This window comes from Microcaecilia unicolor, chromosome 2 (assembly GCF_901765095.1).
Source record: "Microcaecilia unicolor chromosome 2, aMicUni1.1, whole genome shotgun sequence".
NCBI classification, from domain to species: domain Eukaryota; kingdom Metazoa; phylum Chordata; class Amphibia; order Gymnophiona; family Siphonopidae; genus Microcaecilia; species Microcaecilia unicolor.
The window spans coordinates 69,254,348-69,268,083 of record NC_044032.1 but is presented as its reverse complement, the minus strand read 5'-3'; the positions used below and the strand labels follow the sequence as shown (position 1 = coordinate 69,268,083).

The 13,736-nt window shown below is 45.2% G+C and overlaps 1 protein-coding gene across 4 annotated transcripts in view; it reads right to left on the bottom strand.

The window, feature by feature from the left end:
- Positions 1-13,736, bottom strand: part of RAI14 (retinoic acid induced 14) — a 266,149-nt gene that overhangs the window by 39,709 nt on the left and 212,704 nt on the right. For all 4 annotated transcript variants that reach the window (XM_030193017.1, XM_030193015.1, XM_030193019.1 and 1 more), the window contains one exon: positions 8,142-8,228. In XM_030193017.1, the coding sequence (XP_030048877.1) occupies positions 8,142-8,228 (87 nt within the window). The remainder of the gene's footprint in view (positions 1-8,141; positions 8,229-13,736) is intronic.

The window sequence follows — 13,736 nt, the reverse complement described above, 5'->3', positions numbered from 1 at the left end:
TCTGACGCTAGCCTGTCATGGGCCTGAAGTCTGGAACAGAATTGAGGGACCTTGTGATTGGTTTGAGTGGCAAAAAGATCCACCGAGGGGGTGCCCCACGCTCGGAAGATCTTGCAAACAACATCCATGTTCTGTGACCACTCGTGAGGTTGCATTCTCCTGCTCAACCTGTCGGCCAGACTGTTGTTTACGCCTGCCAGGTATGTGGCCTGGAGAAACATGCCATGGTGGCGAGCCCAAAGCCACATCTGGACGGCTTCCTGACACAGAAGGCGAGATCCGGTGCCCCCCTGCTTGTTGGTGTAGTACATTGCAACCTGATTGTCTGTCTGAATTAAAATAATTTGATTGGACAGCCAATCTCTGAAAGCCTCGAGAGCGTTCCAGATCGCTCGAAATTCCAGGAAGTTGATCTGAAGATCCTTCTCCTGAAAGGACCAAGCTCCCTGAGTGTGATGTCTATCTACATGAGCTCCCCACCCGAGGAGGGATGCATCCATCATCAGCACTTTCTGCGGCTGAGGAATTTGAAATGGACGTCCCAAGGTCAGATTGGATCGAATGGTCCACCACTGAAGGGAACTGCAAAAGTCGGTGGAGAGATGGATTACATCCTCTAGATCCCCCGTGTCCTGACACCACTGAGAAGCTAGGGTCCATTGAGCTGATCTTATATGTAGGCGTGCCACGGGAAGAGTCTCAACATCTGCCGAGCCATGATCTGTTTTGACGCTCGAGCTAAGGACACTAGGGCCAGGAGACTGCCTACCTTTGCCTGGGGAAGATAAGCTTGAGACGTCCGTGTGTCCAACAGAGCTCCAATGAACTCCAAAAACCGGGACAAGGTGGGACTTGGGATAATTGATTACAAACCCCAGTAGCTCTAGCACTTGAATAGCCATCCGCATGGACCGTTGAGCGCCTGCCTCCGAGGTGCTCTTCACCAGCCAATCGTCGAGATAAGGGAAGACATGCACCCCTTGTCTGCGTAGCGATGCTGCGACAACTGTCAGGCACTTTGTATCGAGATGTGGGTATAGGCGTCCTTTAAGTCCAGAGAGCATAGCCAATCGTTTTCCTGAATCATGGGAAGAAGGGTGCCCAGGGAAACCATCCTGAACTTTTCTCGGACAAGGAATTTGTTCAGGGCCCTTAGGTCTAGGATGGGATGCATTCCCCCTGTTTTGTTCTGTACAAGGAAGCACCTGGAATAGAATCCCAGCCCTTCTTCCCCTGGTGGAACGGGTTTGACCGCATTGGCCTTTAGAAGGGCGGAGAGTTCCTCTGCAAAGTACCTGCTTGTGCTGGGAGCTGAAGGATTGAGCTCCCAGGGGGCAATTTGGAGGCTTGGACACCAGATTGAGTGTGTATCCTAATCGGAATATTTGACGAACCCACCTGTCGGAGGTTATAAGAGGCCACCTTTGGTGAAAAAATATGAATCTCCCTCCGACAGGTAAGCCAGCCAGCATGGACACCTTTACTGTGGCTATGCTGCACTGGAACCAGTCAAAAGCCCTTCCCTTGCTTTTGCTGGAGAACCCTAGGGGCCTTAGGTGCACGGCGTTGACGGGAACGCACATGCTGGGACTGAGCCTGAACCGGCTGCTGAGAAGCAGGAGTGTACCTACGCCTGTAATAGGAATAGGGAGCACTCCTCTTCCCTCCAAATAATCTCCTGGAAGAGGAGGCAGTAGCAGAAGATGTCCGGCGGGAGAGAGAATCCATGGCATCATGGTGCTTTTTGATCTGATCAACCATGTCCTCTACTTTTTCTCCAAAAAGATTATCCCCCCGGCAAGGAACATCCGCCATTCGCTGCTGGGTCTTCTGATCCAGGTCAGAGACACGCAGCCATGAGAGTCTGCGCATCACTATACCTTGAGCAGCTACTCGGGATGCCACATCAAAAGTGTCGTAAGACTCCCTGGCCAGGAATTTGCGACACGCCTTCTACTGCCTGACCACCTGGTGAAAAGGTTCAGCGAGCTCCGGAGGAAGTGCTTCAACTAAACTGGACAGTTACCTCACCGAGTTCCGCAACTGGATGCTCCTGTAGAGCTGGTAAGTTTGGATCTTGGCGGCGAGCATAGCGGCCTGATACGTTCGCCTCCCAAAAGAATCCAAGGTCCTAGACTCTCTGCCTGGGGGCGCCGAGGCATAGTCTCTAGTACTCTTGTCTTTTCTGAGAGCAGAGTCCACCACCATGGCATCGTGAGGAAGTTGGGCCTTCACCATTACAGGCTCTCCATGGACTCTGTACTGGGACTCAGATTTTTTGGGGACTACTGGGTTAGAAAGAAGGCACGACCAATTTCGCATAAGCACTTCCCTCGGTGTATTATGCAAGGGGGCTGTAGCAACCTCAGCAGGCAGAGAAGGATATTCCAAGACCTCGAGCATCTCGGCCCTGGGCTCACCCACAACCTCCATAGCGAATGGAATGTCCTTAGACAATTCCCGCACAAAAGACGAGAAAGAGAGACTCTCAGGTGGAGACATTCTACTCTTAATGGGCGGAGTAGGATCAGAGAGAACCCCACCTACTTCCTCCGAAAAGTATCTGGGGTCTTCCTCCTCTTCCCACAAACGCTCCTCATCGGTGTCGGACAAGAGCTCCCTAAGAGCAGCCCGAACCCGAGCCTGTCTCGACGTCGAGGATTGACAACCTCGTGGGGGTGTCGAGAGCTTGGACTCTGGTGAAGCTTCCTCCACCGATGGGGAATCGTCCCGGGTGGCAGCCGGCGCCAGTACTGCAAGCGGTACCAAGGACAGGGACATCCTCACAGGCGATGGTCCAGATGCCGCCTCCGCAGTCGGTACAGGAGGCGCAAGCACCCCCGACACCGAGGCAGACTGGCGAAGCAACCCTTCCAGAAGCTCTGGAAGAAGGGCCCAGATGCACTTGTCGAGAGCTTCCATCGGAAAAGGCTGGGGGTGGCGGTTCAGGAGTCGATTGCAGAATCTGAAGGGACTTGAGAGCCAGTACCAGGCTGCCAGATGACCGACGCATTGGCACCTCCGCTTCTCAGGTGCCAAGTCCTTCGGCTCCCCGGAGCTCTCGGTACCGTGCATGGAAGGAGATCGATGATGGTGCTTCTTAGCCTTTGCTCAACGCCTGTCATCGAGACTCCTCAGTACCGAAGAGGACGTGGAAGACCCATCTCTTTAACAAGGCATACCACAAAGATCAACAAATGTGAACTTCTACACATATATCCACAATTGCCTTACAATATTTGCTTGTTTTACTACTATCATGCTTTATCATTATCATGTTACCCAAGATCCTTATGCAATACTAAATGTCTATTTTCTTATATATTTCCACTAATCATGATGTAATTGTGAGCCACATTGAGCCTGCAAAGAGGTGGGAAAATGTGGGATACAAATGCAATAAATAAATAAGTGGAGACCCACTCGATGCCTTGCTGCTTCCAGCTCGATGCGGTCTCTCGGCAGTCATTACCTGGACTCTCGGTGTTGCTGCTTCCCTCGACGTCGCTGACCTCGGTACCGATGTCGATGCCAACGTCGAAGGACTGGACCGATCTGGAAAACGTTTCTCATGCTTAGCCTCTCAAGCCACTTGGGTCCATTTTTTCATCAACTTACACAGGTTACGGGCAGCCGGGAGATGGTCGGGCTCAAGACACTGAAGACACCACGCTTGGGGGGGTCGGTGCCCGAGATGGTCCGGTTGCAGCGACTACAATGTTTGAAGCCGCTGGGAGTCTTCGATGACATGGGCGGGGAAAATAGCGGCCGCGAAATTAACAGGCTCGATGGTGCCAAATAAAAAGGCACAAAAAAGGGGAAAAGACCCGGCCAAGCAGCCTACATGCGGCCGCAACAAAAAAAGAAAGGAAATCTCAAAAATGAAGAAAACTATGAAATAAAAGGAAAAAACTAAGCTAGCTAACTTTTTTTTAAAAAATATTTGTGAAAGAAATTAAGGCAAGTAGCCGCTGAAAGAGGGAGCGAAAAACGCCCAAATGGTTCTCCTGAGCCGAAAAAAGGAGCATGGCAAAATACAACTCTCCAGTCCGCGGATGGAAAAGAACTGAGGGCACACTCGCGTCGCAGGCGCGAAGTTCCTTGCACATGTGTGGTATGTCTCATCCCGCGCGACACTGCGTTCTGGAAAGTTCTTTTCTTTTTACAAGTTCCGGTCTCCTGGGCCGTCACGGATGACGACCTATCAGTGATAATATTCAGCCTGCTTGTCCTCGGAGAAAGATATATATATCTTTTCAAGCACATTTGAAGCAAAAAGAATGAAGGAATCTGTTTGACCGTTAGATGATCAAAGATTAAGAGGGATACAAGGGAGGACAAGGCCACAGAGGAGAGACTAAAATTCTTTGCTTCAGTGTTGACTGAGGAGTATGTTGAGGAGATACCCATGCTGGAAGTACCATTTAGTGGTGATGACTCAAAAGAAACTGAAATTGTAATGAACCTAAAAACTGTTAATATGGCCCACAAACCAAAGAGTAGCAATTCAGCTGACTGAATGAATGGCACACACTCCAGACATACTAGTGATTTTTAACCCATCATTAAAATCATCCATGGCACTTAAAGATTGGAGAGTGACCAATGCTAACACCAATTAAAAAAACAAAATTTCAGGATGATCTGGTAACTACACACTGGTGATCTTGATGTCATTGTTGGGCAAAATGGTAGAAACTATTCTAATGAACAAAACTTGCTCAACACACAGACATATGTGGTTTAATGAGACAGCAACAAAGTGGATTTAGCCAAGGGAAATCTCACCAACTTGCTACATTTTTTTTGAAGGGGTAAACATATAGATCAAGATAAACCCGTTGATAAAGTGTACTTGAATTTTCAGAAGGCATTTGACACTCCTGAGAAAATTAAAACATCATGGAACAAGATGCAATGTTCTATTGTGAACTAGCCAAAAGATAAGAAACACAGAAGAACTAAATAGTCAGTTATCTCAATGGAGAAAGGTAAACAGTGGAATGCCCGAGGGGATATGTACTGGGGCTGGTACTTCATTGCGTAGAGTGATGTGAAGAGATTTTTCCCTTCTCTTGATTTTCCCCTATTTTTGGCATATATGTTTCAATGAATGGTTTCTGATCTTTAAAAAAAATGTAACATTAGACAAAGGGAACCTGAGTAAATAATTTTTAAACAATTCTTAAATAAGGAAGATATCCAACAGCCATATCACTAAGGGCAAAATAAATGCCACAGAGTAAGATTAGTGGCCTGGGAACGGGGGGAAATTCAGTTATGAGGACTTTAAAAGGTCTTCATGTCTAGTTAGTCAACTGATACCAGGCCACGATTAACACACTAATCCAATAAGCTTCAGAAGCCCTCTAATCTCCCTCTTCTGTCTTCCCATGAAAAAAAAAAGTTAAAAAGCCCAACCCTTCCCCCCAATGAAAAAGCAAGCAGGTAAGAACTTTACACATGGCATCTTAAGCTGCCATATTGATTTCCTTCAAACTTTATCAGGTGTTTTTATTTTTCCCTTTAATCCAATCAGGATTTAACATTTTGTTTTAAGAAAATATTTCTTATACCCCTAGTACTGTATTAATGGAGAACAAGGTTATCAAGTTTTCTTCCTTCCAGCATGCATTAAAGTCCTCCTTATGTAGCTGCCAAAATACTCCAATTGACATATGGAAGGCTTCACTTTTTTCCAGAATCAAACCAAAACTTAAAAAAAATTCCAAAATGAACATAGTACATCCAAGGAAAATGGTAAGCTAGCAAATTCCAGCTCTAAACTTTAAATTGAGGATAAGCACCTGAAATTAGCTAAGTTCCTTAGCAGCAAAAGGCACTTGTAAATTTTATAGTTCATATAAATTTTACTATTGCTGATCACTTTTATGAAGATTATAAATCAGATCTGCCTTAATGATAGGTGACCCTTTCTAGTTATTTCACAAACGTTATCAGCCGAACGTTATCTTTTAAATATATTCAGACCAAAGTTTGGTACACAGAAATTGCTCGACAATTTTCCAATGACAATCTTACAGACAAGGCTAAAGGCCTTTTACTCTATACTATCTTTCCTGACCTAGTCACTGCTTTTTCTATAGTTGATCACTAGCTACTCCTTAACGCGCAGTACTCAACTTGACCGTGGAACTCTGTTTTATCTTGTTTTCTTTTTACTTCTCCTATCATAATTTTTTGTTTCCTTTGGTAGTTCTTGCTTCACTGTTATTTCACTACTGGTTGGTGTAGCTCAAGAATCAGCCCTATGCCCTCTTCTCTTTTCCCTCTATACTTGTTCTATCGGTGCTCTAATCTCTTCTCATAACTGTCAGCATCATTTTTATGCTGACTCTCCCCAATGTACACCACAAAATTTCACCAAGTTGTTTGCCTGTTCTGTCTGAATGTCTCAACATCACCTTAACATGGTCAAAACCAAACGTATCCACCCCACTTTTTCTCTCCCCCTCCCAAGTTCCTCACTTCTCTCATTTTCTGTTTCTGTAAATGCTTATAACCTTTTAGCTCCTTTTGCCTGCAACCTAGTGGTGACCTTTGATGCTCCTTTTTCTTTACACACATCCAAAACACTGCTAAAACATGTAATTTCTTCCTTTTCAACATTGCTAAACAAGTCCTTCCCTTTCTGAAAATGCTTTCCCACTCGCTCATTACTTACCACTGTGACCACTGCAACCTATTCTTTGTGGGTCTACTTTCTTCACAGCAATTTGCACAAAATGCAGCTGCTCAACTTATCTTCCATATAATCCCTCTTAAGTCATTAGATTTGCTTCAAATCAGCTTCCACATACAATTAAAACTTATATTGCTCAATTAAAAATGCATTAATTCTGCACGCTCCTAATTATCTTCGCTATCCTTCCTCAAACACTGATCATCTGACAAGTTGATCTTATGCCCTCTTCCTCCACTGCTAACTCCCGTCTCCATTCTTTCAACCCTGCTGCATCATTTGCCTGGAACAGACTTCCTGAATCAGTGTATCATGCTCCCGTTGTTTTCAAATCTAGACTAAGAACTCACACCTTGATCACTTCTTTATTAGACTTTCTCCTAGAATCCTTTGTTTGAATGTACATTTTTCTCGACTAGATTATATCTGTGAAGCAGAATTCTCTCTCATATATCTATCTGTTCAGCACTGCATAAACACAGGCGCCCGGTATAAGAGGCTTGGAGAGGCTAAGCCTCCCCCCTGCTGCAGCAGAATGGATCAGCTGTGGAGTCCAGCTGCTCTGAGGGGATTAAATTGTTGATTTACCTCCATCCTCACAGCAGGAGCTGCAGTGAAAGCCCTCTAGCAGTTGTAAAAATTGGTTTATGGTTTGTTTACCTTACTGCTGGGAAAGCAGGGGGGGTTGGCTGGAGGTGTCCTGGGTTGCCAGGGAGATATTTAATGAGGATGACTTCCTGACCTGCACTGAGGACAGATAGCAGCAGAACGGATACTGGGCCAGCATGATCAGAAAAAGTCACCAGACAACAAAGGTAGAAAAGATCATTTTATTTTCATTATAGTGTTTGGAATATGTCCACTTTGAGAATCAGGTGCTCAACATTAGAAGTTTATATTTATTTACTTATATTTTATCCCACATTAAACATGATTTAGGGTGTTTTGTGGCTCTACATGAGAATTGTGATGATATGATCCGTGTTTCATATTGTTGACCGTCTGCATTTTCCGTATGGGTGGTATATTGGTGTATTAGGTCTGCCCAGTGTAATATTTATGGTACAGTAAGGTTCTGAGTGTGTTTTTGGACAAAGTTGTGCATAGTGTTTTGCAGTTGAGCGATTGTGGTTAGAATATGCTTTGAGCAACCACTTTATTCTTTGACATATGATACATATCTAATATCTAAATTTAATAAAAGGTATTAATTGTGACTTATTTTTATTTATTTTTTCTGTGTGTTATCAGATAATTATGGATTTAAGCTCCACCCCTGGCCCCACCCCTACCCCCGCCCCCTTTAGCCTCCCCAAACAGTTGGGCCACTGACCGCCTATGTGCATACACCTAATAATGTAAAACAGTGTTTTAAAGATGACAAGTCATAGTAGTAGTAGCAGCTGTAAGTTTACAATCAAGGAAAGCCAGAAAATACCTTATGTGCCTGTTCAAAGAATAGTTTTTCTCCTTTTCCAGACAAGGGAGTAGAAGTTGTTGATTGGGGAGAAGACAAATCACTCAACTAAAATAGAAATTATAATAATAAAAAATATATAAATTAGTATTATACATATATGTGAGTGCATATATCTATATACATATGTGTACATAAATAGAGTTGTGTGCAAATGTTCAGGCACCTCTGGTCAACTTGTTTCAATTAATCTCTAAACGAACAGAAGCTGACACCACCTCTACATGGTACAAAGTTAAAACACATATTGCTGCAGTTGTTACATCAGTAACTTTCTTTTACAGATTCAAAATAAGAAAACAGCAAATATAGCATGTGCAAAAACTTGGAACACCCCTTCAAGCAATACGTGGAAACACCTCCTTTGGCAAAAAACAATTTTCAAATGCTTCCTCCTGCCAGATATGGTTTGGGGCTTGTTGAGATTGAAGACTGACGCAGGTAGCAGCATGGATGGCAGTGAACAGGCTTCAGCTGAATCCTTAGAATACAGCACTCCTTTGGGTTCAAAAACCTACCATGAAGTGGGATCATCTCACATGTAATTGACAGGTGTGAAGCTGACAGTTCAGGACCATATTTATAATTTGTGTGTTGAACTGGATGGTGCCCTTGTAATGTAGTGTTAAATATCTGACATGATTAGGTCCAGTTGCAGTAGCTGAGGATTAGATAGAACTGATTTGTACTCAATAGGGGATGGAGGTGGTGTCTCTCTATTTTTGTTTCTAGAATTTTCCTCACTTTTCCTTGGAGACTCTTAGGTCACCCTACATCAAAACTGACAGCAGATAAAGACCATAGAGCCTATCCAGTCTGCCCAACAGTTGAATTTTTGTTTTATCAGTCCAAAGCACTTGGCTTATCAAGGTTTTCATGTACATTAGTTGACGTTTGTGATGAGGTTGTAGAAAGGGTTTACTTTTGACAACTCTACCCATGAAGATCATTGTTTAATCCATGCTGTACTGCAGGCTTGTGCACAACTACGCCCAATCAAAAGCTTTCTCAGCATCGATAGTTAAAAGTACAATAGGAATACATTGGGTCTTGGCCTGCCAAATCAGGTTTAATGTTTGTCTCATATTATCCCCAGTTATTTGGCCTGGGATAAATCCCAACTGGTCTTCCCGCACCAATGGTGCCATGACTGTATTTAATCTATTTGCCAACACTTTAGCTAAACGTTAACATTAATTTTCTGAGAGGTAGTATATGTGGCTTGGAGTTATAAAACTTCTTGTAAAATTGTTCAAATAATGTCACATCTGGGTTGGGTCTCTCACCAGGAGGCCTCCCTCTCATATGTGATTGTACTTGTCTAGCCCTAAGTTGGTGGGCTAACAGCTTGATGGCCTTATTGCCCTCTTCAAAATATCCTTGATGAATCATCAGTTGCATTTCAAAATGAACCTTTCTAGCCCACAATTTCCACAACTAATTCCTCAAATTGAATAATTTGGAAATTAGCTTAGAAGTAGGATGCTTAAACAACTATTGCTCACATTCCTCTTTTGACACAACTCTCTATCCTGCTGGTTGCGCTGTTTCTGTAATGTACTAGCCCATTTTATCAAGTGTTCTCTCTCAAACTTTAAATCCCATTCCATATCATGCCCAAAAAGGTGTCCTGGGAATGATTATTTGAAAAATATTCCAGAATCAGTTTATTCAGGTCCTCAACCACCTCCTCCACCCCCAGAATGCTCTCCCCCAAAACTGGAGATTCTCAGAGGACAAGCATGCTGTTGTAGTCTCACAGCTGGGGTGATGTTATCTGGTGCAAACGCTGATTAGCAAGATCAAGAACTTTTTAGTAGCGTCCCACCACATGGCTAATGCTTTCCCACCTGATGAATGAGGGCGAGTACCTCAGTCTGTTTGGGAGGATGTGTCTTTGTGTTCTTCACAAGTTCGATTTGTGCTTTTTTTTCTTGTGCCTTTCCTGTGCAGGTTTTCAAGTCCTGTTGGATATTTTTTCCCCTTTCTTCAGTTTCTCTTAATTGTTTTTAGTTTTTTGGCCCTTAAAATTCACTTTTCACATATTGCTAGGCCCCAACCTTGATTTGAACACCGCCCCCTTTTCCAGTTAAAAACTGAGTTTAATTTGGCCATGATCCTTTTCTCGATGTCCAAGACTACCACCCCCCCCCCAGTGGCTTCAAGAGGTGCACCCAATGTAATCAGATGATTTCCATGATGGATCTGAACAACTGGTGCCTTGGACCTGACTATGAGCCTAATTCTTGTTCTGTTTACAAATGTAGCTGAGGACACAAAGTGCAGCAGGATCAACAAGAGAAGCACTGGAAGCATCGACCTCGGTGGCTGCCAAGACTTCAACATCCACTGGGAGTGCACTAGCATCAGGTTCTCTCGATATTGGGGCTGAAAGTAGGCCCCAGGGCCAGTCAGCATTGGACCTGACAGCGAAGACACATATGGGTTTGATGTCATCCTTGTTGGCACCGAGGAACCACAATGCTGAGCATCAGGGGAAGCCCAAGAAGCATAAGCATCAGTCCTCTTAGACACACAGTGCTGAGAGCACGTAGGCATTGGCATGGCTGGTACCAGAAAAGAGCTGGCACCGGGAGGAGTGCTCCCCCTCCTTGGAAGAGGTGCCAGTGCGCAAGTCTCCTAAGCAGCCAGGTCCCCACTACTGGTCTCACACCTTCTCAGACTGCCTCTCTTCCTGCTCACCCACCTTTGCTGATGCCTTCCTTTGATAAGCGGTTCTAAGTCATGCTCAGGAAGGAGATGGCGCAGATGCTGCAGTTGCAAACACTCAGGCATCAAGGGTGCTTGCACCAAGTGCGAATCAAATCCAGGTTCTTCCTGAGGCTCCTTACATGCCAGTGTAGAGATCCTCTGTGCTGGCACCTTGAAGGGTGTAGACGTTGACCTTGATGCATACAGTACCGCTCTCAACATCGGGGGAGGAAGATTCCCCAGAATCAGAGTAGGGCTGTACCTCAGCACTCTTCAGGGTGTGGGCATGAATCTTCTGAGTGAAGAGGCAGGCACAGACTCATCAGTAAACTTGAGTACAGTGAAGAGTCTGAATTGGACCGTTCATGTCAGTGGAGGACACACATTACTTCCCAAAGTCTTATGGAATACCTTCTGATCTCACCCAACTCAAGAGACGTAAATTTCCACCTGAAGTTCTCTCAAACTGGTTTTATCATGGAGATGGCTTCTGCCATCCCATTTAAGTAAGAAATAGAGGAAAGGTCCAGGGTTAAGATGTTGACTATTGTGGACTACGAGTCTCCTCCAAAGGGAGGGGTCACTATACCACTAAACCTTATCCTTAAGGATGCATGGATGAAGAACTGGGATCTCCCCTCTCAGTACAGGCTGCAACTAAGAAGGTGGATACACAGTACTGTATGCAAAAGGCTCCTGGATTTGAAAGGGCTCAGCTGTCACATCATTCTCTGGTCAAATCCACTCTCAAATGAGCTAGGAGTTCCAGGACTCAGGACACTAGACTTGTTTGAGAGGAACATTTTCAGGCCTCAATGCTCATTTCCTGCATCTAGTCCTACCAGCTCTACACGAGTCATTATTTGCAGCCTTTAGCCTGCTCCTGTGGAAGATAATCCGCAAGACAGTGTACTGCAGACCACAGAGCTTCGCCAGTTGGCCAGAAAGCAGCTGAAGTGTAGAAAATATCTGGCCAGGGGCATGTATGACTTCATTGATTTACCATTCAGACTCCTCGCTATGGACGTGAGGATGTGCGGACTCTCATGGCTGTGTGTCTCTGGTCTAGAACTTGTGGTACAGGAAAGGTTGGTGGATGTTCCTTGCCAGGGTGACAACTTGTTTGAAGATAAGTTGGAGGAGCTCTCTGACCTCATAAAGACACCATCCAAATTCTGTCTCGGCACTCTCCAGTCACATCCCATCCTCTCCAGAGTTTTTTTTTTTTTTGAGTAGGCCTAGGCAACAAACCTGCTACTCTCAAAGCTGTAGGTTCCCACCACTTTCTTGCTCTGCCCAGCAGCCCCAGGCCCAGAGTTCTTGGCCTCACCAACCCCATCCTCAAAATTCCCAGCCAGTGCCCCAGTCAAAGCAAGGGATGAGCTTTTGACTTGCTCCAAGAGAGCATAACTGCACTCAAAAGTACTGTAACTGTCCCTGAATAGCCTTCCAGTTGGGGGGGGGGGGGGGGAAGGAGGCTGAATTATTTATCTTTGTAATGTCCAGTGGGTTCTTCAAATATTCCATCTCAGTTATGCCCTGCAGTGGTGTCAAAGATCACCAAACTACTCACCGACAGCATGGATACTCAGCTCTCAGCACAAGCAGAAATTTGTTCGGGAAATCTCTGCCCTTCAAAGACCAATGCAGTCGAACCCGTGCTACCAGGCGAAGAAGTGAAGGGATACTATTCCAGGTACTTCCTTGTACCAAAGAAACCAAAGAAAATGGAAGGATTTCATCCCATCCCAGAACTAAATGCCCTGAACAAATTTCTGGTCAAAGAAAAGTTCAGGATAATTTCTTTGGGCACCCTTCTCCCCATGTCTTCCACAAGCAACAGCAGAGAATATCAGCGCTTGCCTCGCAAGTCCGAAGCAGAAAGCAGGTCACAGCTTGGTAAATGTTGAGATTGATGTGGCATATGGCTTGAACAGTGCATGTCATGCCCATGGCATTTCTCCACTTCAGAGAAGCCCAGTGGACCCTAGCTTCCCAGTGGTCTCAGCAGGTTGGGAACCTAGCAGCTGCCATCCAGATTCCTCCATCTGGTGGGAACCTAGCAGATGACCTTCTCTGGTGGACAATTTGAATGAATTTAACTGTAGGACTAACATTCTAAATTCTATCTCCTCAGAAGGTGATAACAATGGATGTATCCAACCTAGGATGGGGAGCTCATGCAGATGGGCTTCACACCCAAGGGAGCTGGTCTGCTCAGGAAACAGATCTGCATATCAATCTCCTTGAGCTCAAGGCCATTTGGAATGATCTAAAGTCTTTCAGAGATCGGCTACAAAACCAAATTATTCTCATCCAAATGGACAACCAGGTTGCAATGTTTATGTAAACAAGAGGAGGGTATGGGATCCTACCCCTTGTGTCAGAAAGCAGTGGGGATGAGGCAGTGCCCTCCTTCATGGGATGGACCTCTGAACCACATACCTCCCAGGAAAGGGCAGCTGCCAGGTGGACAGACTGAGCAGGGTTTTGCAACCGTATGAGTGGTCTCTCAATATGGGCATAGCCCAGAAGATCTTCTGTGAGTGGGGTACCCCCTTGGTGGATCCCTTTGCCACTCACCTCAAAAACAAGGCCCCGTAGTTCAGCACCAGGTTCAGATTGCGTGGCAGACTAGCGTCAGATGCCTTTCCCCTACACTGGGGGAGAGGGTCTTCTGAATGTATATCCTCCAGTATCTCTCATTACTGAAACTCAAGCAAGACCAAGGAACTATGATCCTAATCACTCCTTACTGGCTAAGGCAGATCTAGTTCCCTCTTCTTCTGAAGTTATCCTCCAAGGATCCATGGAGATTGGACTGTTTTCCGACCCTCATCATGT